General features: G+C 43.1%; 1 protein-coding gene across 1 annotated transcript in view; it reads left to right on the forward strand.

Annotated features, from left to right (window-relative positions):
* LOC145398722 (putative neural-cadherin 2) overlaps positions 1-9,245 on the forward strand; it is a 428,971-nt gene extending 419,726 nt beyond the window's left edge. Inside the window, exons 32-33 of the mRNA XM_080271522.1 lie at positions 683-910; positions 8,860-9,245. Of these exons, the coding sequence (XP_080127648.1) occupies positions 683-910; positions 8,860-9,245 (614 nt within the window). The remainder of the gene's footprint in view (positions 1-682; positions 911-8,859) is intronic.
* The last annotated feature ends 18,232 nt before the right edge of the window (positions 9,246-27,477 follow it).

Below are 27,477 nucleotides of genomic sequence, written 5' to 3' on the forward strand. Positions count from 1 at the left end.
CTAACTCTTTGTGCCCATGCAGGGTGTAGGGGGTGTTACTTTCGTGTCTTTCTATGTTTTTGCAATATATCACTCAGAATTGCATGTCGGGTCTGTGAGACCCAGGTGTACCTGAGGAGGGGGGAGAATTTTTCACTATGAGTTTGCAAGTTGATTTGATGTTGTGTGGGATCCACTATGTTCATAATGAAGGTCCTCCATCCCTCACGTTGTGACACAAATGCTAGGCACATAGTGTTCTTTGTTTTCATGTACGGTGACTGCAGAAAAAAAAAGTTTGGCATTTTTTTATTTTTTAAATGTCGAGTTCAATGAATTAAAACTTAATCGCATAGTTTTGTGACTGATACGACCTAATACACTGTAGAATATTCAGGAATTCATTATACAAAACATGTGTGACACTACAGCATTTTTTTAAAGCTGGTTCTGACAGACCCAGGTGTACCTACAGTAAGTTGTAAGCGAAACTGTAGGTCTACCTGAGGAGGGTTAACGACTTATTTTGCTTATTACACCTTACCATTTTCTTGTGTTATTTTTGATCATTTTAATATCAATATAATTTGCATCAGTAACATTCAGGAGGATATTTAGAAGTAATATGCAAAATAAATCGCCGAAGAAAAGGTGTTTCGAAATCTCCGCTTATAATAAGGTTACGTCTATCACTGTTCGACAGATGTGGACGTGCTGCAAATTAACCACAGAGATGATGAGGCAAACAAAGAGAAACTCAGAAAGAAGGATGGAGAGAGGAAAGGCAGCATCAGCAAGAGAGAGGGCCCAGAGGGGAAGAGAGACAGTGGAGGAAAGAGGGAGAATGGAGAGAAGAGACACCCCTCCATAGACGACCTGAGGAATTATGCCTACGAGGGGGAAGGGTCGTCACCAGGGTCGTTGTCGTCATGTAAGTAGTGGAAACAGGGAAAGGGGAAAGCCACAGGGAGGTCCAGGCAGTCTCCTCAACATAATCGTTAACTTTTGCCTTTCTCATTCAACCTAGGGACATAAGCTGCTGAGAAATTTTCGTTAAGTCAGCATTTTAAGTGCTGAATTATCATCACCCAGAATCTTGCACTTTTATCCCATGGTCATACATATGTAATACATACATACATATATATATATATATATATATATATATATATATATATATATATATATATAGAGAGAGAGAGAGAGAGAGAGAGAGAGAGAGAGAGAGAGAGAGAGAGCCTGTGTGGTACAGTGGTAAACTGTGCGTTTTCGTACACTGAAGAACGAGGGTTCGCGCCTCGCCAGGGTAATAAACTTTGGGAGCGTTCTTCTGGCCACGTACTGCATTGGCGGACATCAGGGGTGCTGTGGTTGAACAAGTGTCGCATACTTTAAAGTATGCTTGCACCCAGTCAGCTTGCGTGAGCCGATTACACTTGGTTCACAGACCACACACATCCAAAGCCACTACAACACTACAATACACTTAAAAGCTCTTCTAGCCCTACATACAATCTCTATCAGACAGCCTAAGCCACTTGGTGGAGATACATTGGCTGTATCGTCCATACTTCGGTTGGGATAGGCCGATCCTGCAGTGGACACTCAAACGGCCGATTATATATATATATATATATATATATATATATATATATATATATATATATATATATATATATATATATATAAAACACCTATCAACCCATTAAAATTTTCCACAGGAGTACCCATTAATGTTTAATAATAATCAGCTAAATCCTGCATCATCCTTGAATACGCTTCGGGTTTCATTCACTCGGGACTTGTCTTGGAAAGATCATATTGCATCTCTTGTAAAATCTGCTTCCAAGAGATTATGTGTGCTAAGCTGACTCCGTTCCTTCTTTACCCCTGGATAGTTGTTGACTTTATACACGGGTTTTATCCGCCCCTGGATAGAGTACAACTCTCATGTGTGGGGAGGCTCCCCACATACAGCTCTTCTCAATAGGGTGGAGTCAAAGGCTTTTCGTCTCATTAACTCTCCTCCTCATACCAGCTCCCTTCAACCTCTGTCTCTTCGCCGCACTGTTGCATCTTTATCTCTTTTCTATCGCTACATCAATGGTCACTGGTCCTCTGAACTGTCTGCTTGCATCGCTCCACCTCCACGACGGGCGCGTAGCACCCGTCTAGCAGCAAACTCTCATCCCTTTTCTGTCCAATTCTCTAATGCAACAGTTAACCGTTACTCCCAGTCCTTCATTTATGCAACAGGTCAGCTCTGGAACTGTCGCCCTCTGTCTGTATTTCCTGCAAGCTATGATCTCCAGTATTTCAAACGCAGAGTGTCCAGGCATCTCGAAATGATCGGATCTTGAATTTGGCTCTCTCTTGTATTTTGTTTTTCTCTTAGAAGGAACAGTATTGCGGGCTCGTGGCCTTTGTTTCCTTGTACCTAGCATATATATATATATATATATATATATATATATATATATATATATATATATATATATATATATATACACACACACACAAACACACACACAGTAAGACCTCCCTCAGTCGGAACTATATATAAGTCAGCACGGCTCCAAAATATTCATTCAAAAAATCATTGTCGAATATTGACCACGTGGCAAAAAAAAAAAAAAAAATAGTCGACAAAATTGATCCTATGTCGGGAAGATGCCAACTAATAACAACCCAAACTCGGCGTCACGTGAGGCGTGATCACTGAGCTCTATAGGGCACATTTTGGCGAGAGTATAATCCCGGATCGATCCAGAATCGAAAGTCAATCCAGAGAGCTAATCCTGTTTTGGCGAGGCACAGCCTTGGTCCTGGATTGGAGTGAAAGTTGATTCCGGATCGATCTGAGGCAGTCCACTTCCCCGAGGTGGACTGAGCTGGGCGATCCTGGATTGTGACGTCACACCAGTTCTAATACAGCGTCAGCTCCTACATTGTAATGCTCTATTTACTTGTTTTTCTAACAGTATTCAGATAAAATGCTACTGCCAATTACTAAGGTGGGTATGAGGGGCTCATCTGTGTCAGGGTTCATCAGTAATGGGACCGTATTGCTGAAAATGACAGCAGAATTACTGCTGACCAAATCAATCCAGTTTGAACTTTCAGCCGCCATCGGTGATGTGGGGCACTGAGGTGTCGCCATGGCAACAGGACAAGCCGATCCGAAACTGCTGGACTGTTTTGGTGTGACCCTTCTGGAGCAGTAAGCCGCCTCGATCCTAATCCGATCCCATTGACCCCGCCAAAATAGGCCTATAATATGGAGAGGCTATCTCTGCCACGAACGTGTGATTTTGGCCGCCATATTGAAACACCTACACTCGTCGCTTATAATACAAAAACATGTATGGAATGTGTGTGTGTGTGTGTGTGTGTGTGTGTGTGTGTGTGTGTGTGTTTCGGCCGCGTTCAACGAAGTATATGGGGTACATTTAGCCAATGAGTATAAAACAACACCATAGGTTGCTGCAGTGCAGAACTTATCCTTTACAGCACTAAGGCAGAGAAAGGTAATGACAGAAAGGGAAAAGATATTGTGGTATTAACGTTGAAATGATATTGATGTTGAAGCTGTTTTAAGTCGAAATAATGATTTTTTTTTTTTTTTTTTGGTCCGACTCAGGGCAAAGGTTTCAGGGCCTATATCTCGGGGGCAGTAGCCTATCCCAAGGCCCAGTAGTCCTCCTACACCTCCACATGTCACCACATCGGCGCTAACACCCACTGTCCATATTAATACATACTAGGGCTGTCTCATACAGAACTGTTGTATTGGTATTAGTGGGGGTATTTTTACGACATGCCGGCGGGTCGTCTGGTAGATCAGGAAAGTCTGCTTTTTATGAAATTCAAATCCTTAAACTGTTCCCTGTCCCAGCCGGGATTCAAATCTGGGTCCATCAGGACTGCAAGCCGCCTCTCTACCGATTCAGCCACCGCCTCCCCCATGGTGTGGGAAGTCCTTAGACTGTCCATGTCATGAAACCGAATGGCCAGAGTGATAAAGGCCGGAAGAAATATGGAAATATCTACAAGAGAGTGTGAACAGAAGAGGACATGGAGAGAAAGACTGGAGGTAAATGGGCCCCTTTTAGTGGCCTCATTCATGCAGGGATACTTGGGAAGAATCTTCCCGTCCCACCCCAGGGGACAGTATTGTTATAGAATTAGAAGCTTCACCAAAACCTGTTTCAGAGGTCTGCCACTAGGTGGTCTAGCATTGTCCAGCCTCAATTAAATATTTTTGCGGGGTTTTGCAGACATGTGAAATTGTACCTAATGCTAAGTTTATAATTATATTGCTATTTATAGGAATCTTTTTTCGTATTCAATTAAGTGCATATATATATATCTGTAAAGAAAGAATAACCAGGCTCTCAGAGAATCTTAGCTTGGGAACTATAATAGTGTGCTGTCTATACATATATATTTGAATAAATCGTGTGCAGTCAGTAAAAGGAGATTACCTTTAGGACTTCTGATGTGTATGTTTTAGCATGCTTTAAAGAAGTAAGCTGTTCCACTGAAAACAATGTATGTAACGATTGCATAGTTGGTGAATCAGTCATATTAATCTAAACAAACTACAGTGCGGTACGACACTATAACCATAGCAGAGTACGAGGAGTTGAAGTGTAAATTTACTAAACCGTGCAATGGAGCCAGGGAAACATTTAAAAGAATTCTTTATATTACACTTAGTCTATTAAGATGATCAAGACGTCCAACAGGTCCGTATTGTTTTGAAAAGTCATACGTCAGGCAGGGCAGCATATCAAAAGGAGAGTGTGAACAGAAGAGGACATGGCAGGGTGCTGCCAAATCTGCTGCTACATATCTATTTTCTTTTGTAGATACTAACGAATGATAAATATTTTAATCACAGTTATCTTGCTTTATGGATGGTTCTTGTAAAATTGCCTAGGTTTTGTCTCTACGTTATGCTTACAGAGATGAGTAAACTTATGAAAGCTGAGTTTACAAAATGACACTTATAATACATTATATATAATCAAAAGGCTCCCATATTGTAATTTCTTTATAGTATATCATGCCATCTGAGTATTTTGTTGAGTAAAATATGTTTTGGGGTGTTTTACTTTGTATCAAAATTAAAAAGAAATTAAGCACTGACTACTTTTTCAATGCATATCCCCGCATCAGAGCTGGGTGACGGAAGCGAACCTAGTGGCAGATTTGTGAAACAGGATCTGGTGAAGTGTCCAATTAACAACAAGTTATTTCTTATTTGTGAAATGTAATGCCATCTCTCTTCGATGAATTCCTGTGCCCATTGTTGTATCCATAAGCTGCACAGTGGACCATGCCACTATATTTTCTGGAATCTTCAGCTACTTTCAAAAACCCACAAAGCAGCTCAGTACAAAAACGCGGGCATCAGGAGTGATGTAACATGGCTGCCGCTACACCAGCGCCCACCCTGGTGGCAGCTACATAAGTTACACGGTGCTACCCATGAGAAAGCCTCTCCATATAATAGAGCTCAGTGGGCGTGACACATCACGCTATCCCATTCAAACCTACAGAAGTCAAAATTAAGTTGACACATTGGTTGTTGGCCGGCAATACACCGACAAATGCCGCCTTTTGGTGAGGCTTTTAGACCGGTATTGACCAGTTTAGACTGGTCTTATTGCTGTTCTGGTGAAGCAATTTGACCGGTACAGACTGGTCGAAAGCAGTCTTGCCCCAGAAGCAAGCCTAGGCCAGACCGGTCTGCACACAAACGTATGCACGTCAGCAACAGCCAAGAAGCAGGCCAGGAGCGTCTGTGGCAGGGTGTAAACGTCAGTAGTCAATAATGGCAGACTTGGGAATTAGGTTTGTTTTAAATTAGATTTTTAACGCTAGTAGAAGCCCGTGATCATCCAAGAAGGGAACCAAATAAATCTCACCATGAAGTAGAGGCCTTGTATTACTTTAGATCGCACGAAATAAGATTATTAAAGTATTAATGGTTGAAATAAAATGCGAGGGGAAGCAGGATAGCTCAGAATTCATCAAAAGAATGCACACTCAGTCATCTTCAGCTTTAAATGTATTCTGTGAACTTTTAGGGCAGGTTTCAGCCCAAATTGTTTGCGAATTCGGCAAGAATCTTTTCTTACAGTAGTGACATTCTTCTATGCCACTCCCAATCACTCATGCAGCCGATAGGAGGCTCGGACAGGATCGGACCGACATTAACCTGTTCTTGCAACCAATTGTGAGTCCAGAGCGGTCCAAACTGGTCCAAAGCAGCCCATGAAAACGCCGCTTTAGGTGATATACTGTATACATACCCAGTCGCGGCAGCCGCCGCATTGCACATCACGTGCAGCTCAGTCTTCCCCAATGTCCTAGCCACCACCTGTGGCGCGGTTCTCCTGCTCGCTCGTGACTGTGACAAAGTATTGAGCACTTTTCAAGTGTACTTGTCCTGCATCCTGCCATCATTTCGTTTCTGCTTGGTACCAAGGGAGCCTCTGGGAGGAAGCGAATGAAGCTGAAGACTCTGACCCTGCAGGAGATGCTGAAAGTCTTGGCATGAACGGACGCTGGTGCCTCCATACGATCTGTTTGTGCCGAGTTCGACAACAAGTCCAGCACCTTCTACGATAAGAAAAACAAAAAGAAAATTCTTGCCCACGCGTTTCCCCTTGAGGACCTAGGCTCTGCCAAGAAGAGGATCCGGCCAGTGATGCACCTGACCTTAGATGCTGCTGTGTTTAAGTGTTACAAACAGGAACTTGCAGCTGGTGTGCCCATGAGAGGTGTAGACTTGCAAAACTCTGCAATGAGGTTGTCCAAGTATAAGATCCCGGATTTCAAGGCAAGTTCTGGTTGGCTCCTCAAGTTCAGGACCCGACAGTGCCTCACCGACCAGAAAGTTGTAGGGGAAATTACCAGTGCTGACGAGGCTGCTGTGGAGCCTTTCAGGAAGAAGCTCCACGAAAGCCTTAGTTCATTTGGCCGCCTCCACTCACAGCAGTACAACGCTGATGAGACAGGACTATTTTGGAAGTCCGTGCCCTCTAACACCCAGGCAAGCAGGCAAGAAGGTCATATCCCTGGGAGGAAGGCAGGCAAGGACCGCATCTCAATCTTGTGCTGCGCCAATGCTAACGGGACCTACAGGCTGAAACCCATGGTGATTGGCAGGTCCAAGAAGCCAAGGACCGTCAAAAACATCATGGACAAACTCCCGACGATCTACAGGAGCAAAAAGACTGCTTGGTTCACCAGGGAGTTGTATTTGGAGTGGTTTCAAAACCATTTCTTCCCGGATAGTGATGAAGGAACATGCCTCCCACAGTGAAGCTGTCAGAGCTCCGTTTTTACCTGGATAAGACTCTGGAGGGACTGGTACAGTATGATGGCTTTGATAAATATTACCTTGTGCTCAGAGATATCAGAGCTGATGTGATCATGAGACAGCGTGCTGCTCAGAAGCAAAAGAAAATCTCAGACTTTTTTAAGCCATAGCCAGTATCCAGGGAGCCCCAGCCCTCCGCCAGCAGTGAGTCTTCCTGCAGTTTACTCGGCAGTATTTTCTCAGGCTTACCAGAGAATATTTTTGATAGTGATTAAGTGATAGTAGTGAATAAGTGCACTGTAAATAAAGTGTATGTTAAGTTCAGTAGAGTAATTCAGTGATTTTAACACAATAGTGCTATAAATTATTGATAAAGGCCTGTATAGTGTAGAGTATGTTAAGTGTGATTAAATGAACAGTATGTTGTGTGGTTATGGTTAGAATATTGTGCACAAAAATAATCTTGAGCCCCCCAAACACCGCTACATCCTACCAAAAGGTCTCCTCTACGCTTGGATTACACCCTACTACTGTATGCAGGAATGGTAAGTGATCTTAGACACTTTTTTTTTTTTTAGGGGGGGTGGAAGAGGTGATTCTCATAAATCGGCAGTTTGCCTATGTCAGCAAGGCCTCAGCCCCCATTATGCCAACTTTGGGTGGTCTTACTGTAGTTACAAACACACACACACACACACACACACATATATATATATATATATATATATATATATATATATATATATATATATATATATATATATATATATATATATATATATATATATATATATATATATATAATGGATTTACCTGCTTCGTTAAAAAAAAAAAAATCAGGTGTCTTAGCTATTATCACGTCCTAGTGGACTGACATCAGTGCCTGACTTCTATCTAAGAGGTCCTGGGTTCGATTCCCGGTCAGGAGCGTAAAAAACATTTGTACACGCGTGTAATTTGTGTTTCTCCAACATACAGTATATATAGATAGATAGACAGACAGACATGCACAACACAAAACGGAAGTAAAATTACCTAATGCAGAGTAACATACTTAGAAATATAACAGTAGGTGGGTGGACGCATTTCGTACTAAAGTCTCAGAAGAGTGCATTAAGATTGGGGATAGAACCCCATGAACTATGCGGTTTACCTTATATAAAGAAATAGAAATAGTGATAAAATTTAAGTTCACCCAGCACAGCATGGAAAATAATAACAAGGTCAGCCATTGCACAGCCACCTCATGAAAAAGAAGTCATTTTGCAAACTCATATTATACAGCTAAAAGCCACAGGTTGTCATTAACAGAATGATTTTATAATGATATTCTATAGACTGTGAATCAGGAGTGGTACGACTGCAAATTTCGAGTTTTTAAAGTTTTGGTAACGGACTAAAGCCAAGCGAGAATTTGGGACCGGGTTATGGTAAGACAGTAGCAACATTTTATCATATTGTTTCAAGTGATTTTTGTATGAATAAATGGATAATCATATTCACTGTAATTTTTTACTCTTAAACCACGTACCTTTCTCTTTATTCAGGTTTAGAGAGCTGTGGTGGAAGTGCCAAGTTTCTGGGTGGAATAAGGGAAGTGGCGCACATCCTCGACTCCTGGGAACCCACCCACGCCCACCCCACACCAGCACCTCCCACCCCACCCACACCAGCACCAGTCACCACCACCACACCTGCTGCTTGTCACGCCCAGCACTCTTTTCCCACACCCACAGATCCAAACCAGTCCAGTCTCATACCCATGTACACCCCCCCCACCATCACCACACTGCAGCCAGCGGTCACCACAGCCACACTCACACCCTCCACCACACCCTACCTCACACTGCTGCCTCCACCACAGTGTGAGGAGCCAACCACAGTCCAGCCACAGTATATAATTGATCTGCCTCACACCGGCACCTCACCCTAAGGTATCTAATCCCCTATAAACTTCAGTTAGAAAATGTAATATAGAAACGGAGTATAGGAAGAATAGTGAAGTATACTTGGATAAGTTAGGTAAAGTGTGTGAGAGTTTTTTCTTAAATATGTGAATGAGTGGAAAATACAACAGTAGATAGGGATGGCTGGCCAGCAGGATGGAAATGGTAGTGATCTGATGGACGTTAGTGCCGGGAGATGCTTAGTAACCAAAGTAATACAGTTACTTTCTTGAGACACAAAATAATAGTTATTCACGGAGAGTGGCAGGAACGAGGGAAGAGGATCATATGATACTAGAGAGAGAGAGAGAGAGATACGGTATAGATATATGTCTCTGTCTCGCAAATTGATTGAGGAAATGAGTGATTCATATCAGAGTGCAAATGGGAACGGGATGTGACTTACCGATCGCTGTATAGTAGAATGGAGGACACAGGTTCAAAGCGATGGTTGAACACAGGGGTAGAGGGAAGCAGGAGGAAGCAGGTGTTGCAAAAAATATATATATATATATATATATTATATATATAGGCTACTGTAGAAAGGCTGCGGGAGGAGGGGAAAGATTTACAGAACAAGAGGAGAGTGGAGAATAACTTGGCAAATATAACGTGCATAAGGGGTCTGAAAGAAGCCTGAATGTAAAATGGAGTGTAAGAAACTGTTTTGGAAGGTCAACAAGAGACGATGACAGGGGAGGTAGCGAAGGGGGTGAGGAATAAAAATGACAGGATACTAATGGAGACAGACATGAGCAAATGATAAAAGATTTTGATGAGCTGTTAAGAGTGAAAGATCAGAGAAGTGTTGGTACAAGTGTTTGGAGGAATGACTACGCATTCGTGGTGTTTTGAGTTTTAGACAAAGAAGGCCGTATTCATGTTGGATTAGAATTTGTAACACCTGTACCTCGACGATTTATCTGACAAATTGCACCTTAGTATCTTCTTTTAGGCAAGTGATGTTGATCACTTTTGTGATGCTAGACACAGTGGATAAGTATAAATCCATTTGTTTATTTTCTTCGTCACGTGCTTCAGAATCTATTGTCAATATTTTGGGGCTTGTCTTCCCCTCTGCAGCTTATATTTTAAGCTTTTCCATCCGATGACGTCGTTTTACAATATACTTAAAACAGCATATATATATTCAGTTCCGGAGACTTTTCGAACTGCAAGGCTTAGATAAAGACTTAATTGTTTCACTGTTAGGATGCTCTGTTAAGCTGAAGCAAATATCTGGCGGCAGTAAGAATAGGATATGGCAATTCGTTGTTATATGTCGACTTTTTGTTGTTGTTTTATAAATCCACATTAAATTCCACAGAAATATCCTGTTAACGTTCCGCTGCTACTTTTAATGCTGATTGCCAGTTTGCCACGGTTTACATAACCAGCTGTATGGGAACTAGCAAGGTTTGGAACACATACCTCGCCTATAACGAGGACTGCTGGTAGAAATGATGTCCTCAAGTTGAAGGGTTGACTCCTTCACATCGATGACGCTCTTGTTCATGCTTAACCTAGGTCTCTCTGGCCGAACAGTTGCGTCGACCATATGTAACCAACTGCTTGTTTGGGGCCGTCCAACAGTTACAGTACACTAATTACAGTACATAGTAGACTGTAGCACCAGTTGAGCAGGGAAGTACTCACGAGGTGGATGGAAAGCTGATGACAGGGAGAGCTGGAGCTCCCGTTTCATCAGCCCTCAGGACTAGTTCCTGACCATCGCCCTTTGCTGAACTTTTTCAGTGTCTCAGTTACACAGAGAGTAGGCCAGCATGCTCTCCAATACAAATTTCTCTAACTATCTACACCAAACTACATACACAGTACACACTACACTTCCTTTTCCCCCCCAAAAAAAATAATAATAATCATGGCATCTCAACACTCAGCCTCGGAGCCTCGGGGGGGGGGAACCATAAATGCCCCCACCTTCCGCCTCTCTCCCGGTGACGACTTGAGCTGCCTGGAACCACTGTCTGACTCACTTCTTCATTTCTGCAACATTCGCGGCCTCTCCTCTAACTTTCGCTCTGTTGAGCACCACCTCTCCTCCTCTAAATCTCACCATCTCTTGCTGACTGAAACGCAGCTGTCTGAGGCAACTAACAGCAAACCCTTTTCTGTAGCCTCCTACTTTCTCTATACTCATTTCAAAGCCAAAGGTGGCTGTTGTGTATATATACGCAATGACTTATCTTGCTCTCGTGTTCCTGAACTCGATTCTTCTGAATTCTCTACACTCTGGCTTCGGCTTTCCTGTCATTCTCTGACTAAATATATCTGTGCTATTTACTTATCCCCTAATTCTACTGACTATCAAAAATTCTTCGACTATCTTACTTCTACGATGGAACACATTCTATCCATTTCTCCTTTCTCTGAAATCTCCATTTTAGGAGATTTCAATGTTTACCACCAGCTTTGGCTCTCCTCTCCTTTCACTGATCCACCTGGTGAACAAGCCTACATCTTTTCTATCCTTAATGACCTAGAGCAGCTTGTACAGCACCCTACCCGTATCCCAGACCGCCTTGGAGAGAGCTCCAACATACTTGACCTCTTCCTTACAACTAATCCTTCTGCTTACACTGTTAATCTTTTCTCTCCTTTGGGCTCCTCCGATCACAACCTTATCACCTTAACCTGTCCTATTGCTCCGGTACGGCCTGTGGACCCTCCAGGGAAACGTCGTCTGTGGCATTTTGGAGCAGTGGATTGGGAGGCCCTCAGGCAGTACTTCTTTGATTTTCCCTGGAATGATTATTGCTTCCATGGCCGGGAGCCATCTGGGTGTGCCTTGCGCATTGCTGAGCTTATTCTCTCGGGCATGGAAGCATACATTCCTGTCTCGTATTTTTTGTCTAAAGCAAGAAAACCTTGGTTTAATCACACTTGTTCTAATGCTGTCCGCAACAAGGAGAGGGCCTACAAAAGGTACCAGAGCCAACCCACTCCTGAATCACATCATCTTTACATTTCTGCCCGAGATCGTGCTAAGTCTGTTCTTCGCTCCGCTAAAATATTACATCCGTACTAAATGCTCTCAACTCTCTAACTCGAATTCATCCCGCTCTTTCTGGCACCTTGCCAAAAACCTTTCTAACAACTTTACCTCATCATCCTTCCCTCCTCTTTTCTACTCTGATGGTTCTGTAGCTATTTCTTCTACTGATAAAGCAGATCTCTTCGCACAGACTTTCTCCTCCAATTCCACTTTAAACGATTCCGGTGCTGTTCCTCCATCACTTCCCCCCTCTGACATCTTCATGGCTGACATTAAAATTTCTTCAGCTGATGTATTTTCTGGCATTACTGGCTTCAATACTAACAAGGCATATGGGCCTGGTGGAATCCCTCCTTTTGTTCTCAAGAACTGTGCTTCTGTGCTTACACCCTCCCTAGGCAAACCCTTTCGCCTCTGTCTGTCAACTTGTACCTTTCCTTCTTGCTGGAAGTTTGCTCTCATTCAGCCAGTCCCAAAGAAGGGTGACCACTCCCAACCCTCTAACTATCGTCCATTTGCTTTAATGTCCTATATTTCAAAAGTTTTCGAGTCAATTCTCAATAGAAAAATTTTAAAGCATCTCTCCTATCACAACCTTCTTTATGATCGTCAGTACGGGTTCCGTCAGGGACGCTCCACTGGCGATCTTCTCACCTACCTTTCAGACTCCTGGTCATCCTCCTTTCGGGACTTTGGCAAAAGCTTTGCCATTGCACTTGACATCTCTAAGGCTTTTGATCGAGTCTGGCATAAATCTTTAATTTCCAAACTGCCCTCTTACGGTTTCTATCCTTCTATCTGTGCCTTCATCGCTAGCTTCCATTCTGGTCGTTTTATAGCCGTTGTTGTAGACGGCCATCGTTCTTCTTCTAGATCTATCAACAGTGGTGTTCCTCAGGGCTCTGTCCTATCACCAACTCTCTTCCTTTTATTCATCAATGACCTTCTAAGCTGTACATCTAACCTTATCCACTCATACACTGATGACTCCACCCTTCACCTATCCATTCGGTTCCCGCAACTCCCATCTCAGCAGTTACTTCAACAAACAAGGGATGAGGCTATGGTACACCTAATGTCTGACTTGTCTCGTATCTCTGACTGGGGTAAAAATAATCTTGTTGTTTTTAATGCATCTAAGACTCAGTTCTTACACCCATCAACCCAACAAAATCTTCCACAGGTATACCCACTAATGTTTAATAAAATTAAGCTTAATCCTGCATCATCCTTGAACAAGCTTGGGGTTTCATTTACCCTGGATTTATCTTGGAAAGATCATATTACATCTCTTGTAAAATCTGCTTCCAAGAGATTAGGTGTGCTAAGCCGACTCCATTCTTTCTTTACCCCTGCTCAATTGTTGACTCTATACAGGGGATTTATCTGCCCCTGTGTGGAGTACAACTCTCATGTGTGGGGAGACTTCCCACATACAGCTCTTCTCAATAGGGTAGAGTCAAAGTCTCTTCGTCTCATTAACTCTCCTCCTCTTACTGACTCCCTTCAACCTCTGTCTCTTCGCTGCACTGTTGCATCTTTATCTCTTTTCTATCGCTTCTTTAATGGTCACTGCTCCTCTGAACTGTCTGCATGCATTCCTCCACATCTACGACGGGTGCGTAGCACCCGCCTAGCAGCAAACTCTCATCCCTTTTCTGTCCTCTCTAATGCAAGAGTTAACCATTACTCCTAGTCCTTCATTTATGCAACAGGTCAACTCTGGAACTGTCTCCCTCTGTCTGTATTTCCTGCTGCCTATGATCTCCAGTCTTTCCAACGCAGTGTGTCCAGGCATCTCAAAATGATTGGATCTTGAATTTGGCTTTCAATTGTATTTTGTTTTTTCTCTTGGAAGGAACTGTTCTTGCTGGCTCATGGCCTTTGGTTCCTTCTTCCTCGCTTAAAATATATATATATATATATATATATATATATATATATATATATATATATATATATATATATATTTACAGTGTATGGATCCGGCACTCGTTGTTGTAGACAGCGCCTCACTAGGGTCGAAATAGAAACCTTCCCAAGGCGAGGTGCAAAAAACAAAAAATAAAGGCTCCTGGGTGGACGCCACAGCTGCTTCACCTAGATGTACCAGTTTATGGAACCCCAGAACTGACCACCAATTTTTATATGTTCTGGCTTGTGTAGAAATCTCGCAGCTGACCACCAACTTTATGTAGTCGCTTGGCGTGACTCCACTGAGTTCCACAACTGGCACTTCCCGCAATGTCTCTCTGTATCACAGATGGTGGGAATATTGGTGTAGATCATGTAATTAGAAGATTCGGTGGCGTGTAGGTGAACAGAAACGGAGCAGATATGTTTTTATTTCTCTTTATTCGCCATAGAAAGATACAACTGTGACAAGAGAGTATTTTCAGAGTAGTACGTCCCTTTCTCTTGAAGGCTGATTGTAATCTGCACATTTGCCCTGCTCCGCTCTGGGAGTGGCCCTGAGGTCAGCCATTTTTAGAGATGCCATGCCCCTTAGACTTTCTGGGATTTGTACATGAGTAGAAGTGAATTACAACTCTACCATGCACATCAGACACCTCAACAAGGCAGTATTAAGTACATTAAAATATACCAACAGGGTATATGTTTCCCCAAGACTTAAACATATGTACAATTCATATTCTGCTATCACCTTCCCTTACCCTCATGTTTACGTCCGAAAATGCTGACTTTCGCAGGTCTGGCACTCATCTTCTTCCCATACCACACTTACACTGAAGTGGCATTTGGATCTTTATCTCAAAATTACAACACAGTTTCTCTAAATATGAATAAACATAATATGTCTAGTAGCAAGAGACAATTCCAATGTGGAAATGATGTCGGCACCAGAACATTGCTCAACCACACCTTTTTGACGTCCCTGTCGACATTGTTGTCCTAACCAGGGGTGGATCAAATATAATTGTATTTGTATTTGAATTGTATATAAATATATTTTCAGTGTATTTGTATTTGCAATTGTAATTTGGCACCCAGAAGAAAAAGTATTTGTATTTGTGTTTGCATTTTTGCATCAAATTGGCACAAGTATTTGTATTTGTATTGGTCCTCTAAAAAATCAGTATTTGATCCAACCCTGGTCCTAACTACTGTGTAGCCTAACCAGTGTGTAGGGTAGCTAACTATTCAGGCAAGTCCACTTGCAATTCGCGAGTATAGACCCGTGGTTTTAGTGGGTTTCTCACTCTAAGGCCCTTTAGATAGTAGCCCCAAACACAAACACAGGACAAAACCACAAGAAGTAGAAGTCCAACACCAGGACCAAAGTAGGAAGGAGAAAAGTATGATGGGTGATAGGACAGTACATATGGTTCTGAATTAGTCTTGTTCAAATAAGAGAGGAACTCTGCTCTTTTTAACACATGAGACAGCCTATTCACATCGAAATGAAAAACATTGAATGAAGGTAGAAAGGGTTGTAACTGGGACGAGAAATTCACCGACATGGCTAGATATTGCTTGTTAGGTAGAATTGCTATCTCTTTACTGTGCAACTCACAAAAATTGGGTGCAACGTAGTAACCTCTTACTGTAAGGAACTGGTTTGTGAGTCACACGTCAGTGTTACGTCCTCTGTCTCAGGGAAGAAGTACTGCTTCTCATTTACATGAGCATGGAAAATTGATTTCAGTTGAATGGGTTGGAAAGTGCAATGTTACAATGTAGAGGAAGTGTCTGTGTCCAACAAGGCCATCTTACACTCATCTACGTCTGACGGTATAAAGACAAAATGGAAACCAGGACATACATGGAGATCAAGAAAAGAAGCCTTACACTCTCAAATTCTTCTGCAGTCGTTTCTGCTATGTACCCTTTGTCATCCGACACAACTAGCACCTCTGGTCCCTCATTCAGAATGACAAGTGTGTTGTTAGTAGTAGCAAAAGGGAAAGGAATAAACTGCCATGCATGGTGTTATAGCATCCCTCATAGGTACCAATATTAAAATGCCCTCATGGATCAACTGGGCCTCTAACAATGGATAATAATATTTCAGTTGACTCATACCAAAAAGTGGCGAAAGTCCATGCGTCCACATAGCTACATCAAGAGCATTGGTTAGAATATGAGTAGGAAGCAATAAAGCATTAACCCTGTTCAAAATTGCATCGATTAAGCCGTCCATATTGGCTGCATGCAACTCCAAAGCAGTGACTGACTCATTGAGAGCATGTAAGTACTCAGCGATTAACACTAAACTAGTAAGGGTTGGTAGGTTAGTTTGGACTTTGTTCACAACTCCTACGAGGTGGTTGGTAGTCTCAATTATCTCGTTAGCTTTGTTAGTGAACTCACTTAATTGTTCATACGCGTGTACGATTAGCCTGTTATTTGCTTTAGTCACCAATGCCAAATCATGCATCTGTCTGCCTAATTGCACTACGTCCTTGTCAAGTGCTGTACCAAAGAGCTTTTGAGACAGGATACCTATAGAAGGTCCACAAGTCCTCACTTAGTAAGTGCATGGACATGCTGGGAAAGATCAGAATCTGCATTAGGTAAAGCGACATGTAATTTAGTGAGCCTGTCTGTGAGCCTATCTATATGTCCAATTTGAAGCTTGACTATGACATACAAGGTTGGTATACCTATAGAAGGTCCACAAGTCCTGTCTTAGTACGTGCCTGGACATGCTGGGAAAGATCACAATCACCATCAGGTAAAGCGACATGTAATTTAGTGAGCCTGTCTATGAGCCTATCTATATGTCCAGTTTGAAGCTTGACTATGTCATAAAAGGTTGGCATGAAAGTTCTACTGTCCGAGGTCGTTTGCTGTGGGTTCAGGTCAAATAAATTTCCTATTCCCAACAGTTGTTGTTTGAGGTGGAATAATCCCTTGAAGACCTTAACAGTATCTGGAGCTCGGATATAGCCTTCCATTGGATAGTAGACGCATACTGCATCCTCTGCTACCACGACCTCTCCAAGTTCTCTTCAAGACTCCTGGCATTAGCGCAGTCGTGTCCGTGTTCGACGTTGTTCCATAAGTCCATCCCAAGCAACACGCATGGAGTATAAGCCTGAGCCACATAATCTGGAAGAGAAGATACCCCCTTAATCACTCTTGCTGTGGGATCGTAACTTGCTGCAACACTCTTGGTTAGTGACAGGTACGGACGATGACAGACTGCGACAAAGACAGAGGGGACAACACATCAGACGAATGGTTAGTTAGGCCTAGCTCTTAACTTACTGGTTTGATCCTGTCAGCATGTACTATCTCCTGAATTCCATTAGCATGATCCCTTATTCTATGTGTATGTCCACGCACTCGTTCCACAATGGTATATGGTCCGCGGAACTTAAGTCGGAGCTTGGAAGTTCTCTCAGGGTTATGGACCATCACCTTGTGGCCTACCTCCAGCGTCTTTTCTTGACTACCTTTGTGTTGTTTCGCCATCATCTTCGCTCTTGAGGCTTTTAATCTTTTCCGTACTTCACTATGTATGTGTTGGAACTTTGCAAGCTGAACTTTGTTATAATCCTCTTGATTATATACTGGAGTAGGAGGTCCAGCTAGTAAATCGTAGGGTAACACTTTCTCCTCTCCATACTGGATGTAATGAGGAGACTTCCCAGTTGATGAATTATCTGAGGAGTTGATGGCCGCTGCTACGTGTGGTAACCAGTCTTGCCAGTTATCCTCCAGTGAGTTGATTACTGGTCTCAAGACTTCTATTATCTTCCTGTTTGTCCTCTCTATAAGGCCATTGCTCTTGGGACTGTAAGGCGTTACAAAGACTTGCTTTACCTCATACATACGACAGATTTCCTGTAACACTTGGTTACGAAATTCACTGCCACTATCGCTGAGCAACACCTTGGGTGTGGAGTTAGGACAGATCACTGAGGTTACCAAAGCATGCGGCACGTCCTCTGCTAAACAGTGAATCACGAAAAATGGTCCACTGCCACCAATACATAGCTTGAGCCTTGCTGACTCTTTGGCAACATTAAGAGATCAGTAGAGACTGTATCCCAAGGTTTTTCTGGTAAGGGATACTCCAAGATGGGAGTCGGAGGTCCAGTCATTCCTCGTATTTCCACGCACTTGACACATTGACTAACATGGGCTTCTATGTCATTCCTCATGGTCAGCCAGTAGTATTTCTTTCTTGTCTCACATATGCATTTGTCGTGTCCGGGATGATCTGCTTGGGGCACGTCATGAACCAACTGTAACACCGCTTGCTATAGAGTAGCAGGAACAACCAACTGATACACAGTGTCCTTCCCTGGTTTTTTTTTTTATACAAAAGACCCTGTTGAAGATGGAAGTGAGTCATTGGTATTGGAAGTTCAGGTAGACAAGTCTCGTCGCCAGACTCCAAGGCATAGATGACTTGACATGACATCGTATCCATACGCTGCTCCGCTTTTACCATGTTGGGGAATACTCAGAAAGAGGGATATCCTCAGACATGGCAGCAGCAATGTTTCTACTCAGCGCATCAGCAACAACATTTTGACATCCCGGTAAATACTTGACATCGGGGTCAAACTCCATTACCTTGCTGTACTAACGCACGACCTTACTGTGCAAATTCTTCCCCTTGAACAAGTCGTGTATGGGTGCACGGTCAATTAAAACAATTATCCGGTAGCCGAAGATAATATCCCGGAAATGTCCTAACGCCCACATGACTGTTAATGTCTCCAAATGCGTCACCGAATAATTCTTTTCTGGGAGTCTTAGTGCCATACTGGCATATGCAATGGTGTGTGTTTTGCCTTCATCATCCTTTTGCTGTAACACCACTCCCAGTCTCAAACCTGAGGCATCCGTGCACAGGTAAAAAGGTTGAGTATAATCAGGGAATGCTAACACGGGTGCCTCTGACATGGCTTTCTTGAGGTCGTTGAAGTTTTTCTCTTCCGATAATCCCCAATTCCATGCAGCATCCTTCTTAAGTAGCGTGATCAATGGAGATGCGATAGCAGCATATTTGTGGACAAAACTCTAGTAGAAGCCAGTGAGCCCGAGAAACAAGTGAACATCATCCTTGGACTTGGGTGTAGGGAAATTTACCATGGCTGTAACCTTATCCGGAAGAGCCTTGATGCCATCGCCATCAACTAAGTGCCCTAGAAATCTAACACTTGATTTTAGGAATTCACACTTCGATGGCTTGATTTTCAGACCCGTGGATCTTAAGGTTTCCATCGCTCATTTTAACGTACTAAAATGAGTGTCCATGTCCTTGCTCACAATCATTAAGTCATCTAGGTATGCTAAGACGTCCTGCCCAATCATGTCACCAAACAACTGATTTATCATCCTGTGAAATGCCAAAGGATTATTACTCAGTTCAAAAGGCATCCAGAGAAATTCGAAGTGCCCACGGTGAGTGCTAAAGCAAATGATGGGACACGACTCTTCGGTCAGCTCCACCTGCCAATACCCTGACGCTAGATCCAAGCAGGTGAACACAGTATTTCCCTTACCCAGGGACTGTAGTAAGTCTCTGAGATGCGGACTCAGATAATGATTCGGCACGGTTACCTTGTTCACTTGCCACAAATCCACAACAGGTCTCACACCACTGTCCTTTTTAGGCACCAGAAAGAGTGGTGCATTCCAAGGTGAGGAAGAAAGCTAAATGACTTCATCATGAAGCATCTTCTCAACATCCTCTTCCACTGCTTTCTGTTGGCTGTGCGGTAGACGGTATGCAGGCACATATATCGGATTTGTATTGGGGCACAACCCAATATGATGCTTCACCTTGTCGGTTCTACCCAACGGTTCTCCTGGAAGTGCCACTACGTCAGAGAATTCTTTAAGAAATGCAAGCAACTGCATTTTATGGTTGACATTGTCTGTTACCTTCATGTATTGTTCTAGCAAAGTTCCTCTCCCAAGACGTGTAGGTTCCGACTGAGTCATTGTTTGTGATGTAACTACAGGAGAGATCACTGGTACCGCGTTGACTTCCCTTATGGGAGCACCATAGCACCTCAACTCGCCTACATAACAACCATCGCTGAGCTTAACTGCGCTACCACTCATATTTGCGATGAAGAGGGGCATCTTCTGGTCTGGTCTGACACTGCTCAGGGTGGATTCCAGCAACACTGCCTTATGTTTTACGGTCTCCGATAAGCATGCCACATCAGTTCCCTCCGACACATCAGGTACTCGGACAGGACTTTTGATGATAGTTCGACTGGGTAAGTGTTGATTCCCATTCACTATAGCCCTGACCTGCTTCCAGTCCATACCCTCTGTTTCATGTTCGTAGTGTTTGTCTAATGACTCCCTTGACGCTTCACTTGTCGGGGTCACAACTGGTTGAATGGCTCCATTTTGGATGCCACTATCTCCAGTTTTGGTTGCTGAGGGAACAAGGCCGACAAACTCCTTCCCATTAACCCGCCCCATCCCGACCACTTTTCCACCACTGACTCCCCCCAGTCCTGACCATTTTTGGATTTTTTTTTTTGGGGGGGGGGCTCAAACCTCCGCTTTTGGTGAGAAACATCGAAAAATCATAGAGAAATTGCTCACCTGAGGTTTAAAATCCTCAAAACAGGTAGGAGTACCTCCTCACCTTACTGTGTTTTCTTATCAGGCTGGCTCCAAAGAAAACGAGTTCTATGGGAGTGCAACCATTCCACACCACTCATAAACGGTATATATTTATTTATTTGGTACGAATTTATATGTAGTATGAGAGAATATTGGTTTTCACACAGTAATATAGGCACTATACAGTAAGCATTGTTTCACTCATGAAACACATCAACATACCTGACCTTTTTTGGCAACATTACCTGATCATCATTTCTGACTGTTTCTTCCTCTAATGCTATGTAAAGTTTATCCTCCACATTGCCATCTATTGGGGAATCACTCTGGCCCTGAATTTCGTACTGTGGCATGACATGGCTTTACTGGCCAGGTCACTGGTAACAGGTGAATTGCTGAGACAATGGCATGCTGGGGGGGGGGAGGTCATTCTGGGTAAGGCATTGTCCCTGCCTGGCATCTTGTAGAGGAAGGTGTCCCATGTATACATACCAAAAATCACTCACGAAAATTGAAAATTGTGCAAATTAGGGACCTTGCAATTGATTTGCGTTTATGAACGTCAACGTGATTGGCAGTGACAAAACGTGTGGACGTTAATTCACGTCGACGGGACGTCGCGGGTTAAAGGAAATGGAATGTCTCTGAGGGTGTACTGTGTAATCAAGTTATACTCCTCCATGGATTCAAGGCCCAGTAACCCATCAGCTGGCTGAGGGAAGTCCTCAACCACATAAAACATAGCACTTAATACAGGAGATCGTTTATCTGCCCTCAGGGTCAATGGTACCTGGCTTACAATCTTCATTTTACTCCCTGTCACACCTGTCAAAATGACATCGGGTGCTGATAACGTCCAATTTGTATGAGGCATCAAATGTCTGAGCCTCTCCAGCGCTTTACTAGAAATAATGTTCGCACATGCCCCAGTGTCCACTATCAAAGACATCTGGCTTTTCCCTATGATTCAAGGAATCGACAGCAGAGCCACGTTCATAATAGCTGCCACACACGCATTGTATGGCCCTGAGCTTCCGCTGAATTAACCTGGTTGCCCAATTTTTCCCGATTGGCAAGAACAATTGAGCAATAGTCCAAAGAATGAGGACACTCCCCGTGGATGACACACCATCTTTGCACTTTTGACTTTACAACCTTGGCTGGATTTTGCTATGGAGGACTAGTACTTGGTTGTTTGTTGCCCACCTGCTTTTCAGTACTAGGTTCAGACATGACAGTCAGGTTGGCCTTAGCTGCCTGGCATGGTGCCTTTGCATGCTAACACTTTTTATCTGTGTGACCAGCTTCTTTACACACAGTGCAGAATATTCCAGCAGGTTTTTTCTCTGTGTGCATGGCTAAGACACTACCACCTGCTCCTTCTGCCTTCGCTTTTAACTTGAAACTCATGTCATGCAAGGCTTTTTCAGGAGGTCTGCCTAAGTACATGACTTCGCCTAGCAGGGGTTAGACAAAAAAAATGTTGAAGGTATTCTAAGAGCCTAGCTACCCTATCAAAAGTCAATCGCCAAGTTGTGTGTCCACAGCCCGAAGTTAGCAAGGCTTTGTTAGCTTCTGCATAACATCTGTCTGCTTTTGCTAATGCCTGGCCTTCAGTACAGTTAGGATACTGCTGTGCCCTATTGACAAACCTAAACACCCACGCATCTGATACATAACAGTCACTTTCTAAGGTGTTAATTAGGGCCTCCTTAAACTTCTTATATTCATGAGCAGTAGGGCCAATTTGGAAGAGTGAGGCCTCAAGCATTTCAGCTGCTAGGGAATTTGGGTTAATGTGTGTTTTAACATACCAGATCTTCTCCCCATCACTAACAAGTTTCAGCCTATGTATCTGGGCCTCACAATCCCTCAAAAATCTATGGATATCATACTCATCTTCCTCAGTAAACTGTATACTTGGTTGTGCTGTAGGTAGCACTTTTATATAGTCTGAGTTCGAAGGTGATTGTGCGGCAAAGGATCCTTGAGATTGCCTAACTGGTGCTACAGGAGGTAAGGTCTGAGGTACACTAGCAGTTGTCAGATTAGTAGTTACCATACTGGGTGCATCCCAGAAGGGAGGAGGATTCACCTGAGTTTGCATGCCAGTACTGTTAGTATTCATGCCCCATGGATAAGCATAAGGAACATCAGAAAATAAACTATACTGCCCTTGCTGTCCAAAGGTTAATGGTGTACTGAACATGCCTGAGGTGTAAGTGGGTATATGAGTGGTTACATTAATATCAGAGATTAGTGGACCTTGCATTTCTTGAGACCGAAGGTGTTGTTGTAGCCTGTTCCTGAATGTCCTCAGTCTCTTCTACACTGGGTGTGCCTTCAGCGAGACTAGTGGCCATTTCGGAGATAATTTGACGCTCAGGAACTGTCGAATAAGTACGACCAGAACGCAGATTCAAGTGTTCAAGTCTTCACTACCCAGTTCCCTAAAAGTGTCCTGACTACCTTCAACCCCAAGATGTCCTTCACTCATATCATGTAAGGTTTGAATACTCTTATTCAAAGTCTCAATCTACTCACAAAATTCTGAGCATAATTCAATAGACTCCAAGGAAACAGCTTCTTCCTCTATGATTGGCTTATCTGTATCTCCCTTTAATTTCTGTCTCCACTTCTTCACTTAATCCATTAAATCCCTGCCAGAAATTATTCCCTTCCCAGTTACAGGAGGTTAAACTGGCACAAATAGATTAGTTATGGCTTTAGCAAAAGAGAATGGGACACCGTCAAGATACACAGAAAACGTATCTGTTTAGGGGAAATTGAGAAATCTTTATTTTTACACACATTGCTTAACTAATGTGTGTTGCTTAAAGAGTGTATGTCTTGTGGTTACTATGCATGTACACTACATAGGTGTCAGATGATTCTGAGGTTCCTGGTAGATTCGTACTGCAACTCCACACACTCCGCCAGGTTTTCTGTCTCTCCAACCACACGAAGATGTTACCTCTTCGCTCACCCTGCAGTGACTGACTGGCCTGGGGGTCGTCGCACCACACACAGCCTCACTCACTCACCTCTCGCCTGCCTCACAGGGTTGCCGGCAACATGTGCACAGTTGACACCACCCCTCACTGCACTGGCCTCTTTCTATCTCGCAAATAAAGAGAGTCTCGCCGAGATCTCTCACACACACAAGGGCAAGACAATTCGCCAGTCTCGGTTAAAAGACAGAGATAATCTTGAGAGAACGAGAACGAGGTCACTACTCTCATATTTTCTGCTCCCACTTTATCTCACTCTGCAATTAGTCCCGTTGCAAAAGTGAAAGTAAGATTGTCTGTTATTCACCTGTAGGATCAACGAGCAGTTTTCTAAGGGTTTCACGGCACTAATAGAATCCCTGTGGCACCTTTTCGTATCCCAGCACTGGACCACCAATTTTATGTGTACCAGTTTATGCAACCCCACAGCTGACCACCAATTTTTATATGTTCCGGCTTGTGTAGAAATCTCGCAGCTGACCACCAACATTATGTAGTCGCTGGGTGTGACTCCACTGAGTTCCACAACTGGCACTTCCCGCAATGTCTCTCTGTGTAACAGGTGGCAGAAATATTGGTGTAAATCCTATAATTAGAAGACTCAGTAGCGTGTAGGTGAACAGAAACGGAGCAGATTTGTTTTTATCTCTCTTTATTGACCACAGAAACATATAACTGCGACAAGAGAGTATTTTCAGAGTGGTACATCCCTCTCTCGTGAAGGCTGAGTGTAATCTGCACATCTGCCCTGCTCTGCTCTGGGAGTGGCCCTGAGGTCAGCCATTCTTAGAGATGCCATACCCCTTAGACATTCTAGGATTCGTACATGAGTAGAAGTGAATTACAACTCTACCTTGCACATCAGACACCTCAACAAGGCAGTATTAAGTACATTAAAATATACCAACAGGGTATATGTTTCCCCAAGACTTAACCATATGTATAATTCATATTCTTCTATCGCCTTTCCGTACCCTCATGTTTACATCCGAAAATGCTGACTTTCGCAGGTCTGGCACTCATTCCCACACCACGTTTACACTGAAGTGGCTTTTATATCTTTATCTCAACACTAGAAAACATTTTCTCTAAATATGAATAAACATAATGTGTATAGTAGCGAGAGACATAATTCCAATGTGGAAATGATGTCGGCACCAGAACATAGGTTGCACAACGCCACCCCACGTAGGCTCCTCATCAGGTCACATTGATAACGTATTTCCCTTGTATTCTTGCTTCCTCCAGAAGATTGTATTCGGCTTAGGAGATACCTCGTATTATTGAAAGGATTAATGAAGAAACAATTTTTAGGTAGCAAGTGTGAAATACAAATGATGTTCTCTGTCTGAAGGTGTTTAGCACAGTGCCGGGATTACAGTGTTATATTCCCTGACAGGTGATGACAACAAACCTTGATCCTGCCACCACCACTACCCCAGCTGCCACCGCTGCCACCACAGGTCTGACCACATCAATCATGTCACATTACACCACATCGCATCAGTCATACCGCATCACATCACATCACATCACGCCACGACCACCATAGGTCTGACATCATATCACCTTATATCACATCACATAGCATCGCATCCCATCACATCATACCATTGTCACTACGCACCTAACACCATCACATCACGTCACATTCCCTCATACTGTTTTCACACCTCCTAGTGTATGCTGGTAAACTTTTCAAATTTAATATGCAGTTTGTATAGGTGTTGGCTACGATTATTCCTTCATTGTTGTTCTTCAACATACACGTGGGTACAGTCGACCACACAAGTATTTCACTTTTTTTTTTTTGGTGTGTGTGTGTGTGTGTGTGTGTGTGTGTGTGTGTGTGTGTGTGTGTGTGTGTGCGAAAATAAGCGAGACCTCCAGACATACCTGAATCTATTTACCCGGTGTCTCCCAGAATACAGCATCTAGTTCGTGTTTTTTTTTTTTAAATTAAATTTCGCCCAAATAATTACCAAGGACAGCATTTTCACATATAATCATAGGGTGCCACATATATCTCAATGCTTGGTCCATGCTTCAGAACTGTACGTGCAGTAGGAAGGCCAGTACTGTAGAGACTGACTGTACTACGAGTATACTCAGGCCAACACCAGACTGTATCATTCAGATAACAGAACTCCTGCGGTCAAAGACAAAGAGATTGTGCTTGTGCACGAACTCATGCGCGTGCGCATTGTGTGTGTGTGTGTGTGTGTGTGTGTGTGTGTGTGTGTGTGTGTGTGTGTGTGTGTGTGTGTGTGTGTAGGCACACACACACACACACACACACACACACACACACACACACACACACACACACACACACACACACACACACACACACACACAATATCACCATTTTCTTCTAACGTCCAAGATAATTACAGTAACAAGAACTAGGAATAATTAGAAAGCCTCACCAGATAAGTGTGCGTGCCATCATACCTACAGGGCATATGTCGAATTTTCGACTTCCGAAATCTGTTATCTTTATTCTGTCACACGGTTAAGTTTAATGTTTTGTAATGATAATCTGTCTCAGTAGGTGTATGAAGGTTATGGTTATTTTTTTATTATTATTATCGTCTTCTGGGTCAATAAACTGCTAGCAATGAGCAGGGTGCATTTTGGATAACACTTGCAGCTGTTATTCATGGCAAGTCTCTGAGTTTTTGCGTTAGTTTTCCCACCTGCGATTTCCTAAATGTGTGTTGATACAGCGGTACAGTATTAAATAAGGTCACTGTACTGTATACTCTGTGCATGCTCTCTAATATTGTAATAAATTTCAGTACAGCGCCTGGACCTAATCACGAACGCCCATCCGCTCCCTCACTCAGCCAGAAGGACCTGTGCTCACTCCTTCGTGGTTTTATAAAGGTAAGAAACTAGTGGACCACTGCATGCCATCAGTGAAGCAATGTATGGGTGGTGGTAGGCATAGACATATTGAAAAACGAAGAGAATCTTGAGGGAAAAAAAAAAAAAACAGTGAATTGAAATACACATTAAATTGTTCATTCAGTATTAGTGTTGCTGGGTAAGTACCAATCATTGTTGACTTTTTTCTGTTTTCAACTATAAACAATTGGTGCCAGGCACAACACACCTCGCGCGACTGAGTTATAGTTCTTGGTGCCAGATGAAAGCCCATATGGGAGTTCCTGTATGATGATAATAGTAAATATCTCTCTCTTCAACCGGTTTCAAGTTATAGCTTTCTGAAAATCCGTGACCTTGATTTTGACCTTTCAAGGTCACTCAATTACCTCCAAAATATAATCACTTCCTTTCGGGACCAGTGCCCAGAAATCCTGAAAATTTCATGTAATTTAATTCCTCTGTGTTGCCGTAATGTTGCTAACAAACAAACTCGACTAAAAACAATACCTAGCCGGACTCCGTCCTGGGTGAGGTATACTCGTATAATGAAGGACTCCAGTCGATGGGGTGGGAACGTCACCTACCAGATACGGCTGCAGTTCGTCTACCATATATTAGCGGAGATTGTCGTCATTTTCCAGCTTATTGTCCACAGCTCTGGGTACGGCTCTGCATTCCTTCCTTTGCACTTTTTCCGCGAGTTATGGATATTCTGGTGTTACAACTCTGTAT

The sequence above is a fragment of the Coenobita brevimanus genome, chromosome 46, assembly GCF_032717465.1.
Source record: "Coenobita brevimanus isolate Jiangsu-jjx chromosome 46, ASM3271746v2, whole genome shotgun sequence".
Classification (NCBI taxonomy): Eukaryota; Metazoa; Arthropoda; class Malacostraca; order Decapoda; family Coenobitidae; genus Coenobita; species Coenobita brevimanus.